This window comes from Opisthocomus hoazin, chromosome 3 (genome assembly GCF_030867145.1).
Source record: "Opisthocomus hoazin isolate bOpiHoa1 chromosome 3, bOpiHoa1.hap1, whole genome shotgun sequence".
Lineage (NCBI taxonomy): Eukaryota > Metazoa > Chordata > Aves > Opisthocomiformes > Opisthocomidae > Opisthocomus > Opisthocomus hoazin.
In genome coordinates this window covers 41,245,432-41,265,215 of record NC_134416.1, presented here as the reverse complement: position 1 = coordinate 41,265,215, position 19,784 = coordinate 41,245,432, and the positions used below count along the sequence as shown (strand labels likewise).

General features: G+C 37.1%; 1 protein-coding gene across 3 annotated transcripts in view; it reads right to left on the bottom strand.

The window, feature by feature from the left end:
- PDE7A (phosphodiesterase 7A) overlaps window positions 1-19,784 on the bottom strand; it is a 78,136-nt gene that overhangs the window by 12,674 nt on the left and 45,678 nt on the right. For 2 of the 3 annotated variants that reach the window (XM_075416058.1, XM_075416060.1), the window contains exons 3-5: window positions 14,831-14,914; window positions 2,376-2,527; window positions 777-840 (exon numbers count right to left, since the gene is read on the bottom strand). In XM_075416058.1, the coding sequence (XP_075272173.1) occupies window positions 777-840; window positions 2,376-2,527; window positions 14,831-14,914 (300 nt within the window). The remainder of the gene's footprint in view (window positions 1-776; window positions 841-2,375; window positions 2,528-14,830; window positions 14,915-19,784) is intronic. The other variant, XM_075416059.1, reaches the window with a different exon arrangement.

Sequence of the window (19,784 nt, the reverse complement as noted above, 5' to 3'; positions counted from 1 at the left end):
CCTTCCATTCTATTCAAAACTCACCTTCCATTGCTGTGATTAGAATACAAAACTTTACCCTACCCACTGCAGCAGCCCGCCCTCCCTCCTCCTGCCCAGCACATTTACAGATCTCTTTTCTAACTCTCTGTCCATAACTTCAACAATAATTTATTTGCTGTTTTTTAACCAACTACTTCTGTAGTTCCTACTGCTATTTGCAATGGGTGCACAAAAGTAATCATAATATTCTCTTCCTTTCTGTATTTTGTGCAAGCTATGCATACAGCAGCTTCTGTCTGCTCAACTCCTAATTCTCTAGGTATTCTATATTATGTCATACTTATAATGCATTCGTACCAACATGCATCATATTGTACTGTAAACCAACAGAACTCTTCTATCTTTAACATTAAATTTATCAGAAAAACACTTGTTCAATATAAATGACCTTTTGGGCATAACCATACAAATTACCAGCACTCCATAATTAAAAAGAGAGACTAAAAGAGCAAAATTATTTGTTAATTTATATCAAATTACTATTAAGAAAGAACAGCAGCCTACACAGTAGAAGGACCTCTTCTACAAATCAATTATCAGTACTGACAGTAACACTATTTTAATAGAGTGACCAGGCAAACTAAGATTTAGATTAAAGACTATTAAATCAAAAAGTATTACCTGATGAAACTTGTACTTTTTAGTGAACAAGCAGTCACATACCGCAATGTAGGAGCAATAGTTCAGTTATGCTAAGAGATAAAACACAAACGAAGTAGCAAAAGTAAACTCACCATTTGTCAGTCTATCAAAAAGAAAAATATCAAAATTCCAGTTTCCAACCTTCTCCAGCATACACTGAAAGAAAACAGAAAAGCTGTTATTTTTTTCTCACTATATGCCTATCTTCCCATAGCCCAGAGGAGTGTTTAAGATTTTAGACACAGATGCAAGTCTTAGGATTTTTACATACAAAAAAAAAATTATTAAAAGAATAATTCAGTTTGTCTCATAACTGAAAACCTTTGAAATACATGTGCCTTGACTGAACTGGTTGGAGATTTTCCCTTTTTTCTGTGTAGTCCTTTACCTTGTTTTCTCTCTTTCCCTTGTTGTTTATGGAAGAGAAATAATATCTAGATGCTTTACTAGACATATGAGCCAAGCTTTTAATGTCACTAAGAACATGGCTTTTGACTTTCCACCTCACTGAACTATCACTTCTTCACGGCTGCTCCACAGGAACTGTTCTTCCAGCAATAAGGATGAACAGGAACAGCAAAGAGCACTTGGGGCCTCACCAGAGGCAGAGTCTTTGCCTCCCCTACCTCTATCAGAAATACCTGTCCAGCCCATTTTACAACAGATACCTGCCTTCTATTCTCATTAGACTGGTAGAGCTATTTTGTGATCTAATTATATGTTCTAGCTTTTCTCCATAAGCCACTAAAACTCCACTACCAGAAGAAACAAGAGCATTAACAAGATCTTTTTACTATTAAGTCACATGTACATTTTTAAAATCCATCTTCCAGGTTACCAGATTCTTCCTACACCACAGCCTGATCATGTTCAGAATGAACATTGTATTGTAAGTGTATTCCTTTTCTGTGTCAAGATTACGAACAGAAAGCACTACATGCAATCAGTAAGACGACACAGCTTTGGGGATCCTGAACAACCTTCGCCTGCTTGCTCCTCTTCAGCACTATCCATCCCCTGCCCCCAACACATTAGCCTTTCATCCAACTAAATGTTCTCTTTCTACTGCCCGTCTTCCCAGCACCTGCTTTCCCTCCTTCACTGCAGCACAGGCATCTTATAACTGTCATAGTTTTCTTTTCTAGAAGAATTGCCTGCCAAAGAAAAAGTCAGTTTGGTATAATAATCTGATAAATCCATTTACTGCATTTTATTGAGTTTTCAGCAGTAGGTACTTGGGCTTTCAGATATTCATTAGTGAAGTTAGACTAAAAATGAAGGGGGGGGGGTAGTCATCCAAATTGCTCCATTGCATTTCTTAAATAGGGATACATTTCCCTTTCTTCACTTCTTCAATTATTAAAGTGCATGCTCCATTCAACAGAGTTATCAAAAAAAAAAAAAAAAAAAAAAAACCCAAACCAAAACTGCTAACCACATAAGCTCTAAAAATCATCCCAGTAAACCTGTGCATAGCAAAGGAGTTTGTTAGAAACCATGTAATTTTGGCTGGACTTTATTAAGATATATACATATATACAGACACACACAAAAAACCCCACATACACACATATGTAAAAAATACATGCTTAAAATTTGTATTTGGTTGCACTTTTAACATGAGATATAGTTATATACTAGCAAACATTTTAAAAAAAGTACTTTAAAAAAATAAAAATCAAGCAACCAACCTTTGCTTGTCCATTATAATCATCATCTAAAATGTTTGAAGAATTTGGAACAGTGATACCGCGGAAAAAACGGGAAGATCTCAGGTACCGCTGGAAACTAAGCAACCTTCTCACATTTCTCGCAGACACAGACACCTCGATTTCAGAATTTGCTACAAAAAACAAGAAAACAAATACTCTCTCTAAAAAACCTTTACCAAAAAGCTGGCTGTTCAGGGAAGTTTGGTACAACAAAGGCGATGCAATTTTTTTTGTGTATCAAATGTCTCAGTAACATATACTGATATTTTTATTAATAGTAAGTACAGGGCCATGGCTTAGCAAAGGAAGTTTTCTGCGTAAGCATCCTGTGAAGAAAAACAAATATTTAAGTCACAGCTGAAAATTATCTTTTCCAGGAGCTCTGTTATTGAAAGGACAGAAACATTATGGAAATTGTTTCAAAACACACACAGTACTGCAAACAACTACTTTTTGAAAAAACTGCTCACATGTATATACATCAATCCATGTCTCTAATGTACACCAGCAAGAGAATATCAGTGCTTTTGTGTTGATACAGGAGTTACAAGTCGGTTTTGAGCACGTACAAATAACTTTTATACAGATTTTAACACTCAGAAATTCTCTTAACTTTACTGGCAAAGTTTTAAACACACTCCAGTGATTTTGGTGCTTTTGCAGATAATTATTCCCAGAACCTCTCCTCTGCCAAAGCACCATATTTACTTTCCCAGCATATGTAATTCCCTTTCCCAGTACAGTGAAACACTACAGAAATTTGTTTCAGCCCGTTTTCAAAGATTAAGCCAAACATTTTGCTTTACTCTCTTAACTGGTTTATTCCAATGACTGATGCCACCTTATGTTCAATTCCACTTGATATGCTTGAAGTGTTTCAGAAACCTGAAAATCAAACTACGCATAGCTATAGCGTCTTTGCAACAGGCCAGATATTTTCATTCTGAAACATATAAGACCAAACTTGGCCTTTACTTCCCTTTCAGCAGTACCTCCAACAGCATTTTTTTAACCAAGTCAATCTTGACATTCCCTTGTTGTGCCCAAAATTACTTATGTTTAAAAAAAAAAAGAAAAAAAAAAGGTATTAAGTAAGGAAGCCAATGCAAACATGCTCTCCTCCAAAACTGCAGAGCCTCAAAACCAACATGAGCCCAACTTTGTAGTATAGACCTCTTGCCCTTCCAAGAACAAGGCATATCAGAAACTGATGAAGTAGTCACAATTTTTGTTCTTAAAGTCAGTCTAAAATACTGTAGAGGAAGGTGTAGGCTTATTAACAATCTCAGTTAAAAACCTCAGTGATTTCTAGTGAAAGCAGTTTAATTCTATGTAAGATAAATCTTTATCCCTACAAATTCTTCTCCCTGCAGAAGTTCCAACGTAATTTCTGTTCCTCATCAACTCATTAATACGTTACTTTCTGATCTACACTAACAAAACATCTATGAACAGAACTGACAACTGCACAGACACAGAATATCTCCACAAATGCAGGACCGTTTCTCATCAACAGTCGGCACTAACACAGATTAAAATGACAAAGCTGGAATATTCTTTCAGACATGCCTGAAACACTTCATCAAGACACTGAAGCTCCCATTAGTTTCAAAGGGCTAACACGGACAACTTCACATGAATTATCTTTCAAGTCATCACATTTATGGCCAAGGGCACTTCCTCTGAAGACACTGGTACCTATAGACCCCAGTTGTGTAAGCAGCTGTACTGCAGATGACAAAAGTTGCTTATAAAGCGACAGTCACACATACAGTGGGCAAATGAATAGGTTCTGTCATGCTGCATTACCCTACCAATATTTCTAACCACATTTGTTACCATGAGGTTACGGCCTGAACACTGCCAGCCTGCAGAACAGAGCAGCAGGGAGCAATACAGCTGCTCCTGTTAACGGAGCCTAGGCTTTGGGTAAGAAGTTTTACCCCCTCAATCTGGATCCAGTCCCTTAAAATCCAAATTTCAGAACAGAAGTCATTAGTTCATAGTTACATGAAATAAAATAATGTAAAATGGATATATTGAGGTCATAAAATGATCTAAGATGTCTGCAAAGTCACATACAAAATCCACAAACTTCACTGAATCTCAATAAAATTAAGTCTTTAAGTAGGAGAAATCAGCACTCTTCTGGAAATAGTTTTCTTGATCATACGTACTCTTTAACAGATCTACAGTTAACAAAACCTACTTTTGCTGTCAAAGATGCCACCCGTTAATCTTTGGCAGAACTGTATGATGCAGGGAATACATGTATAACAGGAGCTTCTGTCAGCAAAGCCCACAACAGAACACAGAAATGCGGTAATCTGGCAGCACAGGCCTGCGTCCCACCTATATGTGTATTCATAAGTCATATGGGGAGGCTGCACATGGTTTTGCTTCAGCGTTTTTTCTGATTATGATGATGTGGGTACAGAGATTAATTAAGTTTTCTGTGAAGCTGAATAGTCATTATTCTTTACTTTGCAATATACTATCGACACATTCATCTTTAATATATTTTTAAACTCTCTAAATTATCCCACTGGTACAGTTCATAACCACTACTCTTAAATATTAATCCTGCTTTTTCTCCTCTTTATTTAAAAAAAAAAAAAAAAAAAAAAAAAAGAGCACTGCTCCAGCTGATGCAATTCAAGCAAACAACAAAGCCTACTTTATGCCAGCTTTCCTGGCAGCAATACTGCCATTACAGAATCACAGAACAGCTGATGTAGGAAAGCACCTCTGGAGGGCATCTGGTCAACCTCCTCTGCTCAAGCAGGGCCACCTAGACCACACTGCCCGGGACCACGTCCAGGCATCTTCAAAGTATCTCCAAGGATGGCAACTCCACAACCTCTCTGGGCAACCTGTGCCATGGCTCGGTCATCCTCACAGCAAAAAAGCGTTTGCTGATGTTCAGAGGGAACCTCCCATGTTTCAGTTTGTGCCCATTGCCTCTGGTCCTGTCACTGGGCACCACTGGAAAGAGCCTAGCTCCGTCCTGTTTGCACCCTCCCTTCAGGTGTTTATATACATTAATACAATTCCCCACCCTGGGCCTTCTCATCTCCAGGCCAAACAGTCCCAGCTCTCTCAGCCTTTCCTCATCAGCCCCTTAATCATCTTCCTGACCCTTCACTGGACTCTCTCCAGCACATCCATCTCTTTTGCGTACTGGGGAGCCCAGACCTGGACCAAGCACTCAAGGTGTTGCCTCAGTAGTGCTGAGCAGAGGGGCAGGATCACCTCCTGTCACCTGCTGGCGATGCTCCTCCTAATGCAGCTCAGGATACCATTCGCCTTCTTTGCCGCAAGGGCACATGGCTGGCTCATGTCCAACCTGGTGTCCACCAGAATCCCCAGATCCTTCTCTGACAAGCTGCTTTTCCAAGTGGGTGGTTCCCAGCCTGTGCTGGTGCCTGGGGTTGTTCCTCCTCAGGGGTAGGGCTTTGCACTTCCCTTTGAACTACTATTTATTCCACCTGCATAGCCCAAGTTAGGTAATAATAGCTTGACCAAACATCTTATCATTTAGATCTGCAATGATTAGAATAACTTCCAAATAAGAAAAGAGATTCTGAGCCCTGCCAGCCCTCTGCAGTTCCAGAACACCTAATTTGGGGGGACTACACCAACCCAAAAAGTAAATTGCTCTCTCTAACAGCTAAACATTTGATATGGGACAATTCAGAATAGGTGAGTCAGATGTGGAGGTGTGACAGGTAATTAATTTAAGAGGGGGGCTGAAAAAGAATACTTAGCTTTCAAGGAAAGGGGGAAGGGAGGGAGAGAAATTAAAAATCCAGTAGGTTCTTCAACTGCAGGAACACTGATAGCATTCGTGCTAGCAGTTTCCTTTACCTCACAGATTAACTGTTACGAAGAATACAAGTCAACTGCTTTGTGGTTGTGGCAGACCAGCAAAGACAAGTCCACATGAAGGACTGGCAAACAAAATGATACAATTGTGCAATGAAAACCTGGTATTTCCCTCCTGGCACAGGCAGAAAACTCTTTTCCTTTATATGCGTGATTAATAAGAGAACATCAACATACCCTCTTCTACCATGAGTCACAGAACGAGATGCTAATTTCAGAGACCCTACCAAAGTAAGGTTCAATAATGTATTTATAATGGAAAGGAGGTGGTGAAGAGTGAAGACTTCACTACATTTGCTGAACAAAAAGCATGCTGCAAAAACATCCCTCCTCCCAGCCCAAGCGTCCGTCATTTCATTTGGAGCTTTCAGTGTGCTAAATGCCTATTTAATATCCAGTAGTGACCATTTGCTCTTGAGAGATAAGGACAAATTAGAATAGGAAAATAAATCAACGCCTACAACAGTTACAGTCTTGAGAACCAAAATGGAATGAAAGCAAAGCCAGGATGTTGGACATCTTAAGAAGGAAGCAACAGCATTCAGAAGTGTCTTCGATGCAAGGAATGAGAACACTGAAACTGTGGGCCTGTGTGCCTAGTCAATAGCAGAGCTCCTATGACATTCCTCTTCCCTTCTTAACTCTTCATGCCCTACCTAAAGTTAGAGTACCACCCAAAGTATTTTTTACTTCCAAGTTATTTTTTCTTAAAATTATTATATTCTTGTTTCCAAGCATCCTAAGTAAGATGCTGGTATAATAAAAAAAGCCTTTCTCTAAAATAAAGAAAGAAGGAATAATTCTGTTTACTAACATCAGTTATTTTGCTAGTGTTATGCATATAGAGCAAGAAAATAATGCAAGTTGTCTTCATGCAACAGATTTCATCTGCATTCCAAGATGTTTATTTTAATCTCTTCCCACTCCCAATCTTTTAAGTGTATTATACTTCATGAAAACCTAAAAATTTTATCACATTTCGCAGGAGTATTAAATATTTTTTCTCATGCTGAAATAAAAATACAAAGTAAGTAAAGACAAGCGATGATCACTTCCAAAATCATAATATACTGATATATTTGTTCTCAGAATCTTTGCATCTTTCATACAGTAAAGACAGACAATGAAAGGAAGAATGACAACTTAATTATGGTTTGGTTTAATTTTTTTATTAATGGAAATCTTAAATCCTAACAAAATGGATTATATCTTTTAATGCAAAGATAAAGACTCACAGCCTCTAATGGGGTCCTGGTCGAAACAAGGCTGTCCAGCATAAGAGCTACACTTCCCTTTCTTCCTTGCTACAGCCCAAGAGATAAATAGGAAATTATCCATTATAAAAATAATTGAATTTTGCAATCAGCAATAGAAAGAGCTTAACGGAGGATCTTTGACATCACTGCCACTAACAGAAAAAGGAATTTTAAAAAAAAATTGAAAATATGGATATTTCTTATGTTAGAATGTGAAACCTGAATTTGAGGTGCGCGGGTCCATCAGAGGAGGTTTTTCTCCCTAAAAAATTCAAGGAAGTCTCTTTTCATTGCCATTTTTCCATATTAAACTCAGCTACACATTTATCATTTTTATATAGCAGATATTACCACCAAACCTGACATAGTATCTGATAGTTTCCACTAGCTGTAAATAGATACTTTTGAAAGACATTTCACATGCCAATCACAACCATATTTCTAAGGCCTTTCAGGATACAAATAATTTTCTATTTATGCAGAATTTGAAAGTATTATCTAGCATTCACACCACTAGAGGGACCCATAAGCATTCTAATTTCGTATCTGTTCCCATCAAATCCTTAACAAATGCATTATATTAGATTCCTACACACTTAAAAATATTAACTCCTGTTATTTAGCTCTGTTTTCCACTCATGACTTGCATTTTAAAGTACTTTTAGACATTCAATACTAAAGTCACATATAAAACTATTATTTCATTTGAAAACGTGGGTTAAGGATTAGCTAAATAAACATGGCTTTGCGAGTGTCTTCTGAGTGGAATCAGACTTCTGCAAGTCCTCTGGTCCAACTCTCTGCTCAAATCAGAGCTAATTTGAGACAAATCACTTGAAGTGCAGGGATTAGACTACTTCAGTATGAATTAAATGCCAGTTCTCCAACTACACTGTAAGCCCTTACACTGCAGCAAAAGTGTAAAGAAACACTGCGAAAAGGCATGTAAAGGATTCGACTCGTAACTCTCTTGAATTTTGGCTCCTCTTAGTATTTCCATTAACATCTCAGGAAGGTTAGAAAATTAAGTAAACTGAACAATGCCATTACTGTGCTGGACAGCATAACATTTTGCAATTGTCTTAGGACTAAGAAACAGTATATACATGGCATATTCTTTTGTTACCAATTTACGCAATCATAACCCCAGAAATCCTGCAGTTGTGTACTTCTCTTACCACCTGAATCCACCCACTGGACAAGCAAGTCTGTAGCTCACAACAGCATAGCGTGAACTACAAACCTCACTGAAGCAAAATATTTGGAGGAATATCATCAGAATACACACATCTCCCTTACAAAAATGGGTTATGCTGTGTTAATCAAGATACTGATGATCTTGAAGAGCAAGTATATGACACATAATGGCTCTTTTTCCCACAGAGGGATAATATATTCCAGATCATCACCAAATCATTTTCTTGATGACTTCCAAGAAAACACCATTCTTTGGTGTTCTAGAAAACTTCAGTTCTGTGGCAATGGAATGACAGAACCATCAAGTAATCCTTTTTGGCTATTTTTCACTCCCAGAAATTAAAGAATTCAAAAGTAACACCGTGGTTGACAGAAAAACAATACCCCATATAAGAGCCTGTATGACTGTCAATACAAAAGTCAAACTGGAGGCAGAGATGAAAACAAAAGAATTTGCACATAGTTTGTGCCAAATTGTCCAGCATAAAAAAAAGCAAGCCTTTCAAAATAAACTACTTGGAGAAGGAACACATTGGAGAGGTTCAAAAGAAAAGGGAAAAACGAGAATGTGGCTGTGTCTTTTAAGGTCAAACTTGCCTCAGCAACAAAATCCTGAGTAAGATGTACCAGTGCTGCAAGACTCCAGAGCACACATATTGTTTTACAGAAACTTGGAAAGAATAAATTGTAGGTAAAAATCTTTCTTTTATTCTCACTTGGAAGCTTTTACCCTGAAATCTTCCTTAACCAAGCTCACTTCAAGCTCACTGTTCACTTCAAGTTTATCTTCACTGTTGTCTTTTGGCCAAAACTGTATTTAGGACATTTTCCCCTTGTGTAACTGCATTCTCCACACTAAAATGAACTGAAAATTTCTCTCACGTTGAGGAAAACAATTTATTTTAATAATCTGGATTGTGAAAAATTACATGACAATTTCAGCATGCATCCTTCACAGAAAGGCAGCTTTTAGAGAAATCTCTTGGGTACAAGCTTTTCACTCAATGTTGGTATTTTCACAGGGAAACCAAATACTTCATTCAACATATGACCACACAGAAGTCTTCCTGCATGACTTTACTCATTGTGAAACTCACCCTTCTTCCCAGTAGACTGTTGAACAAGACGGACAATTACCCTTAACAAGATTCAGCTAGGCAATACCTCCATTTTCTTGAAACCAAAAAGGGCATTGAACTTCATCTGGACTATGCTCATTTTATCTCTACCTCTAGATGGTTTTCTCAAATGCATGAACAGGTGCTGTTACACAGCACAAACATTTCCCAAATTGTTTAAGGCAATCAGTTTGGATTTGAACTCCTCTCTTCTTTGACTTCTGGCCTCTCACCCAAGGGAAGTCTAAATTCACTGTCCAAGTTAAACCTTCTCCAATGATTTGCCAGTGAAAAACTGTAAACGTCAAAACAACATCACAAAGAGTAGATGCTGACATCTTTGCCAGATCTCAATGTAGCATATAAAATGTTCTGTGAACTGCAATTTCCAAGTAAACAGTCTGAAAGTTGCATACCAAAGATAAACTCTGGAATTTCTTCATGTGTTTGCTCTCTTAAATAAAAACAGATTTATCCATCACCTATAAATCACCTAAACTCCTGCCTTCCCCACTAAAATGGCTCCATACGCAACTAAGCAGAACCACCATCTGAGTCTCAATGAAGTCTTAAGTTCCCAGCACATCGTCTTCTCTCCTATGTGAAGCACTGCACTGTATGCAAGCAGCAATTTGATTCAGAATTGAGTCATTCCAAAATGTTTACAGAAACATACTGATTAACTCCAAACCCCCTTTCTACTTTCTAAGATACTTTAACTCACAGATGTGACGTATTTGGTTATCCATAAAACACAAAATAGAGCCACAAGTGTTGGCAACACCACCATCTCCCCACAGAACCATGCTCAAACTAGAGCAGCACAAGAGAATTCTAAAAACCTTCTGACAAGATCGTGTCTATTCCGGTGCAGATACAACAGGAAAAGCAAGAAGAAAAAAATGTTTCCTCTCCACAAAACCAAAGTATCTGGGTTTTTATCTGGTTCTTCCAGATTATATCTAACAACCCTTTCCTAAAAAGGAAGTTGGAAAACACTAATTTAAGTTGTATCTACGCAAGACACTTCCCAATATTTTTGCTGTTATCTTAGTTATTCACTTTAGCTTCACCTTATTCATTTTCACTTCACTTCCTCAGCATAACATCCCGTACACATCACTGAGCACATTCACCAATTGTTTTTTTTCAGGTGAAACAGTGACTGATTGGGGCAGGTTATATATTCTTTTATTTGCGCATGCTAGAAAATCCTCACAAACATAATCAAAGTTTAAGTGTATGCGTGTGTATATACACACACAGGCACATGCATATAAAAAACAACAGACATTATTGACAACCTCTCAACAGCAAGAAAGCAAAACCTAAAATTTTATCGCTGGTCTGGGAGCATTTTTATACTGTCATTTACCAAGTCTTCTACCAAAGATTGTGTTTTGCATTAGCTTTTATTAACATATTGTCAACATAGCAGACTGAATCACTATCTATGATGCCTTGACTGATGTAAAAAAGAATTTAAAGTAGTCATGTTAACTGTAGTCTATTTGTGAACCAGCAGAGAGCAAGAGTGGTTATAACCACTGCAATCACTTTTTCAATAACTTCCCTGAAATCAAACAGTACATGCTGGGTTGTCAGACAGTAAACTGCCAAACTCCCTCCTTGTTAACCAAGGAGTGAAAAAGTAGATCCAGTGCTCTATATTCAACTCCGTAAAATAGTGATGTGTACGCAATTTACTGTGCAACTGTGAAATATGGACATCCACTGAACAAAACCAGACCATTATATTTAAGATAAAAATTTATTTCTGACGATAAAGTTACGTGGCTGCCCTCTCTTCTCCAGAAAATGAGGGCTTTTAGCTGCTAACTTGAATTTATGCCCATGGTCCCACACAGATGATAATCAACAGACCGCAGTAACAGAAAACTATTAATTGATGTCCCAACTTCAAGTGACTAACAACCAACATGAATACAACCCTGACTTTCCCCATTCATTGGGAAGCAGCCTTACTGAAACAAAAATTTATTTATTGAGCTATTCCTCCTGGCTAGTTCCCACGAATAGCTATAAGAATGTGACTTCTGGAACAATACATAATATAGAAGAAAAACTACCACCCAAACTTAGTCTGATCATCAGTGAAATCCTGCATTTAATAATCCTCAGATATGACTCCCATACTACCAATATAAATATATACCAACAATAATATAAAGACGTTTTTCCAAAAATCATTTTAAAATTGAATTTCCCAGAAAGAAGTTACCGCTGAGAACACTTCTAGCCAATTTAGAAACTTGAATATTCATGTGCTAATTACAGAACTCTGGGATGAAGATGCAGACAGTGAGCTTACAATCCTTAAGGAACAGAAGCGGTCTTAAGACCTAAATGCTAACTAACTTTACTCAGGTAAGTTAGGTGCAAGTAAAAATAATGTTATGAAACAGAAGTGATTACTTACAAAAGAAAAAAAAAAAAAAAACACACCCAGAAAACAATATAGTAACTTCCTGAAAACAGAGTAATGTGTTTAAAATTCAATACTCCTAAAACCTACCAACAGAATAGGTTAAGAGCCTTTTAAAATATTAGAAAAAGAGAAATGGTCAGGAAATTATTAGCTGGACTTCCTGAAAGACATTCAACTTCTTCACAAAACATCATTGACAGAAAGAAAAAAAATAATGCTAAACAACAGAAGTTAGCTAAGCAAAATCACAAATGGCAATAATGCTTCAACATTGTGAATGATAGCCAGTAAGTCATCTGCAAAACAGGTAAGCAACGATCGCTGTATTTAGAACCACAAAGTTAGTGGATAGCAGAAGAAAGTTGCAGCAAAACTTTACAGACATCACGAAGGAAGCGTATCCATGCATTATCGATGTCCAGTACACAGCTCGGGGGGGGGGGGAAGCCAACATTCAGATGGTCTCTTCTGCTGCAGAAGAGACCCTTTTCAGTCCACTTTTTGCCCCAAGCAATGAAGAGCAGGCTGGCTCCTCTCACATGCTGTCTATTGCTCATATCAGCAAACATTTTTCAGCCACGTAGCTCTATGTGGCAAAATCCTTCTGGAGGTACTGGGAGAGGGCAGGGAGAATATCCTCAAAATGAGGACAAATCTGATGCCCACAACTTCTCTCTAGCCAGAGTCTGACAGTGGGATATTAAAACTCTTTTGCTTAACAAAATTAAGGAAGCGCTATCAGGACTCAATTAGCATTGCTGAGAAAAAGAAAACATTTCATTGATTTCAAAGACAAAAATTCCCGTAAATTAACAGCTAATCTAGTGATAAGGTGAGAGACGGGGCCAAATTCCTTACTGGCTTTGAAGGAACCTCCACAAAGCAGCAGCAGTCTGAGTCAAAGAGCAACGCAATCCTCAAGAGGCCACAATCCTCAAGAGCAAAAAAAAAAATCTGACTATAACGTGGCAACTCTGAAAACTGCCACAGCAGCTGACTCCAGAGGGAAGCTATAGCCAAAGAATTTTTTGGGCCTCCTAGCAACATTCTTTGCTGTCATCAGACATCACAGTTGATGTTGCTAAAAGTTGGTGCCTATGCCTGAACAAGCAGGGGCAAGAAGAAAGGGTGTGAAAATCCTGTTCCTGATTAGTCATGATCTGCCTGATGCACAACCACCAGGATGGAAAGAAACAGCCTGACGAGTACCACAGAAAATACAGTTAATTTGACAACAGCAGTAATATCATAGGTGACTGCTTTTTGACAGGCAGTTCTTTTAGTAAAGGTAACAAAACCAAAACAGTAACAGGTAGTTCTTTTTTTTTTTCTTTTCTTTCTGTTAGTATTTTCCTGTATCAGCATGAAATGTCACATATATATACACACACACAAAAAGACAGTTATGTAATTCACAAATCGCATGCTATTTCTGGAGAGAATTTTTATTAGACTCAATAGAATTATCAGGACTTGAGATGGAATTCTTATCCTCTTTATTGAAAAAAATCAGTACACCATACTCTTCAAACTTTGTTTTCTCACCTATTTTACAACACTAACTTTTGAATGAAACTAAGAGTTTAAGAGTTTTAAATTTAAGTAGTGATCTACTTTTATAAAGAGTAACTTCAGTTAAGAACAGAGTATTAGACCAGTTTCTGCCACTCATTTTTATTAATAAGGTAATTACAACAACCACACTTGTTACCATGAAATAAGTTTTTCTAAATCTCTCCATCACATTCAGAATACTTGGAATTGTGCTGATACAATGTTGGTATAGATACTTTATGACACTTAACACATTAATATTATTGGCATAATTTAATCAAGACTTAAATCCCCTGCACTTCTGCTGCATATTGGTTTGGTGGTTACTGAAGCTTTTATATTACAACTACTGACATACGTAGTTATAACAATATAGATGTAGAGAAAGTGACGTTATCTGAAAATATTCTTCTTGTAACACTTCTGAGAAAAAATGTTTCCTAAAACACATAATAAAAAAAATTTAGTCTGCTGTTTTATTATAACACTGTAATCTTTATTTAAGATTTGTCCATGTCCAAAAAAATGTAAGTCCTATCTGCATGTTTGAGTAAATGTAATGTTAATTGATTATGATGGGGTCAAGAATATTGACATGATTGCAATTCCCTTCAAACACCATCCTGGACCAGGCCTTTCTGCTGGATTATAAAAGCAGGAAAGTATTCTTCTCAACTGATTGTGCCAGGTAAGAACTCGGCACACACATCAGTAGCTGTCTGTAAGATTGTCTTCATTTCCATAGGGATTCAGGTCTAAATCCAATGATTTTAAACTGTATTTTTAAAAATAAAAATTTAGCAGTGAAGATTTTCCTCTTCTGTTTTTGGTAATGAATTAGCATATAAGATTTTACTAAGAAGTATAAAAAATGGTCTTGCTATATAAGCTGCTAATTTTATTTTCAGAGGCTCAATAGTGAAAATTAATGGAAGCCTTTGTTTATTTGTCATTTATCTGCTTTTAAATACTTACAGTGAAAAATACGGAAATCAATGTATGGATGAGAACCTCTTCTCTCTGTTTCAAATCCTGCCCGACTTCTTACTCGCACATCTCCTAGAAACAGGGTCAAGAGTGAAATAAAAGTGTGGAAGAGTGGCAGAGATAAAATGCAAATGAACATAGCCTGAAGGGGTAAAGATTCATGTACTTAATGGAGGAGTATTCAAACAATAGGCCTACTTCAATGCTTTTCGTTTTAAAGGTGAAATTCAAAACAAAGTTTGAAGACTTGTTGAACATGCAATCGCATGCTTTCTTGTCAAAACTTCTCCTGCCTAAGCATACGTTGCCAGAAGCATGTGACAAGCATTCAGATGAAATTAGGAACAGCTTGCTACACCAGTATGGTAAAAATGCACCTTAATATGACAGGAAACAAGAACATTAAAAGTTGATTTGTTCCTCAGTAACACACATAAAACGGTAACATTCTGTATAATACAAAAAAAGATTCAGCTTCTAGAAATGGTAGCTTTCAGCAAAGAAGCTAGTTACAATACGGTTTTATATTACGTAATATTTTCCCACTAGCATTTACTTACTTGCGCTCAGCTGTTTGAATATTACACAAGAGCCTATTAAAATACCAAAACTCAGTATTAAAATCTTATAAAACTATTTTGCACTGCAATTAGCTTCAACCTGACTCTTTTAGCATGCTGGTTGATTTCCACTTATGCATTTTACCAACTGAAAGCTGATCAGTATTCTTTCATTAGGTATTTGTACGCATTAATGTAAGTAGTTCATCTGCATTAAAAGATTTCACTTAAAATCCTTTAGCAATTACAAATTTAGGCAAAACTTTGAATATCACATGCAATAGTGCTTCCCTCCTCAAATCCTAACAAAAAAGTCAAATTTAAGATGTGAAAATGGTCTGGTCCAATTATGAAAATCCTTTATGTGTTGTGCTCTCCTCTTCACAGCGACTTTTATATTAATCAAAACTAAGTATTTAAAACAAGGAACTAAGATTGATTTAGTAAGAACAAATAAAAATATAGCTATTTAATGTACAGCAACTGATAACATCTTGACAATGTTTTTCCCTTTTCCTCCCCAACCTGCTAATTTGTAATGCTGAAGCAGGCAACTTGTCAGAAAACAGCTAAAGATACTAAAACTTCAGTAATACCCTTTTAATACTTAACAGGTATCTTTCTAGACACGCATCTCTAAGCACTGACATATCTATAGTGACACACTTCACGTGAATGTTATCTTGTGAGGCACACTGGAAGGACCACAAAAAGATAAGTAGGCTCAGGGCTCCCCAAATGGTGAGTCTAAAGTTTACATATCAGTAAAAACATACCAAACAGTTGTGGTTTTCAGTTATCACTCCTTTTGGGTTTTTGAAACCGAAAACCTTAAAAGTTTCAAGGGAAAGTAACCCAGTTACTACCTGTAAATATTATTTTTCAGACCACTGACAATATATTACTTATAAAGGTTTCAAGCATTCATCTGAGCAGAGTGCAAGAGGCTTGTCTTGTTCCAGGCAATACAGAGGCAGCAAATCGTAGAACTCTTCTGTTAGGCACAAGCAACTGATAAATTTATTTTGTAAATAATTCACAAAAAGGAAAAAGGGAGGAAATTTTGGAAAAGAGAAGGTGAATGCATTAGTAGCTGTTTATGAAGATATTAGTTTACACGGAGGAAAATACAACTTTCATTACCTTTCAGTCACATTTATCTGGGAAATCAGTCATAGCTACAGCTGTGTGAATGAGTTCACCAGCTGAATTAAAAGAAAAATAAGGTTTTTTTAGTTGAGCTTTTTTTTTTTTTTTTCAGAAAAGGTGATACAACTTTTGTGAATTATCTTTAGTTTTCAAGACAGTCTTAACTTTCAAAATTTACCAACCATGATGTGAATTCTGTTTTGGTGAACAATCTACTTGTTTAAAGTGTCAAGAATAGGAAAAGTTCACAGCAAAATACCTGAAGACTAACATGGAATTCTGCAAATAAAAAAACAAGCAGGTTCATCTGATAAATGCTATCCAGCAAATGTTTCTCTGCTTTCTTCTTTTTTATTTACTAGTACCTAGTCTAACAGCATAGATCGAATAACAATATCCTTGTTACCCTCGAAAAGCCTGCAATGTTGTGGGCAATGTTTTGAGTAGGAAAACAAGAAAAACTGTCTACAAGTGAAATGCAGAAGTGCAACTAACTACATTCCTTTTAACGGGAATTATTAAAACATCTATTTACAGGAATAGCTAGCCAAAAGAAAAAAATATTTACTAAAAATACATACAGCAAACTTTTAATAAAGGCAATTGTAATATGGTAAAGGGAAAATGAAGGTATTTACTCGCATTCATATGAAATGAGAAATTCCCAGCAAGGAAAGCAAAATATTTTCATTAAATAGTTGTTAAACAAAATTCTCTCTCCCTGATCAGGGTAGAAGCAGAGGGTATTTTGTTAAGAATCAAGATCTCAGCAATGGATGAATTTTTTTAGAATACATCTAGACTTATTCTGGAAAAAGAAATTCCAGTCCTGTAAAGTGACACATCACAGTAAACAAAGTAGAAATTCCTACTGGGCCAAACAAAGGGAGAAGAGCTGTCTCCGTTATCATTGTACAGAACTACTGCATTTTTCAAGACTTCAGACAATAAATGTGCTTGGAAAAAATTGGTATAAGTGGAATTTGAAGACACATATATACCTGAAGTTTCTGAAGTTCACAATCTGAAGTTTCTATGTATGTAGAAGCATAATAAGGAGTAGCATCAAACTGGCTGCAAATTATGAAATGATGTGCTATTAGCACAGTGAAACTAATCTCTACTGCATATATATAGTTATTCCAAAACATCCAGAAACACTGGACCATCGTTATGCATTCACTGTTCGATTAATGCAACCTGCAAAGATCAATGGATCCCAAATGCACCCACCGCAATACAACATGTTCTCATTGATTTGCCTGAAGTTTTTGGTAACCCTATGACTCTGAAATGACAGAGAGTTTCATTTTAAGGAAGAGACATGTTTGTGATCATAGGTAACTTCAAAAAAAGGCACAAGACATTTCAGATTTAAGTTTACTTTTAGCAGACAAGTGGACAGTGTTACATAATTCCTTCAAACAGCAACAGAAGTCCAGCCTCAGAGCCAATAATTATTACAGTAGCTACAAGACAATTTAAACTCAACACCTAAAGCAAAAGAACTTACGAATAGTTTTCATTTATTTAGGCCTTTTAAAAAAAACCAAACATTAAAGTGTTTGCAAAATCTTCTGAAACCATCAAATCACACCATTTGCTTATAGCTAAGTTTCCTTGGGTGGGCAGAAGTGGTAGCAAGCCAACAGTTTTTATCTTAAGTGTCTCTACTTTAGCCACTTCAGCCACTCTGAAAAGACTGCTCTGTTTCCTTATGGAAACACATTCGAGTCCAGCATCTTAATGACAGTGGACTTCCAGGAACAATTTTTTTCCTCTTTGAGAGTTTCTGTGAATCCAAAGAATCAAGAGAAAGCTCTGAAACACATGAAGCCTTCCTTTCAAAATCTGATTTTGTGCACAAACATGATAAAATATCTGTTAACTGAGTATTTAACTAGATTTTTTTCCAGAATAGTTCTACATGACCAGGATTGCTTCCATTTTTAAGACAAAGGCCATACAGGCAGAAACTCAATTGAAGACTGAATAAATAGGGGAAGAATGAATAGAAGAGAGGTTGGCTGCTACAACTGAAAACTGAAAAGGAAACAAGGCTGTAACAAAACTTACCTTTAGACAGATCATTTAGTTCCTACCCTCTCTCAGATCCCTGCCCACACCGCAAGGACAGCTCTGATACTTACGGGGCAGCTGAAATGCCATGGCTGACATCCCTGCGTGTTAGGGTTACGCAGCACATGCTTCGTGCTACCCTACTACTCCAGCACGGCACAGTAACAACGCAGCAGCTGCTTGGGGAGCTGAGGCCTTCTGGAGCAGGAGCAGAAATCTCAGCGACCACGGAGGACAGCTGGGAGCAGAAATTACAACAGCCACCTCAAGGTAAACCACCCAAGTCAAAGCCATGAAGTTGTGAAGAGCAGGATTTCCAGAAAGAATTACTAGCTTCACAGATTAAAGCTCCTATTAAATTTGCTGGAGAAACAGATGACAGGTCAGCCGCATAAGCCAGAATGAAAGCAGAAAGAACACAACATAACAACCACTACCAGAGAAGAGCGTACACCTGCATTACACAGTAGCTTGCCTCCACTGTTTCCTATTTGAAGTGATCAAGACCTCTAAATGGGAGTAAAATGTTCCAGTTTCAGTTCAGGTACACGCTTACCAATAGAAGCAGTTAGTGCCCCACTTTTTCCACCCCATGCACAGCAGCAAAACTTTCAGGCAATATAAAACAAGAAAAGAAACCAGAAAAGCAAATGAGAGAAAAATCAAGAATGTATCAAGACTACAATGAAGCACTCACAAGAGATTCTGAGAATTCCTCATAGCTGCCGAGAGAAGTAGCGGACTGAGGTGATGCAGATATATTAGCCCTTCCAAGGTCTTAAAAGAAAAATTCTACAATGCTGCATCTGTATCTACATTTTAAAATAGTACGCCAGCCACTCGGGAGTGGCTCAGGGTATATTCTGGGAATGGGGTATGACAGATGAGTCATTAGAGTCAATGCTGTTTGTTCAATATCGACACTGACAAAGCCGGTTAAGAGCTACTTCTTTATTTTGTGTGCCCCTAGAATTTGATCTTTCAAATCGAACCTGGAAACAGGTTCCTGTCATACCATAGGAATTTCTGTTTACTTGGTGCTAATGAATTTCCATTGGATTAGCCTGAAAACATTAAAGGAAGCAACTCTATGGCCAGCACAACTAAGCAGAGGCAGGCGGATGTGTCCTGGATACCCTTAGCTTTATATTTTT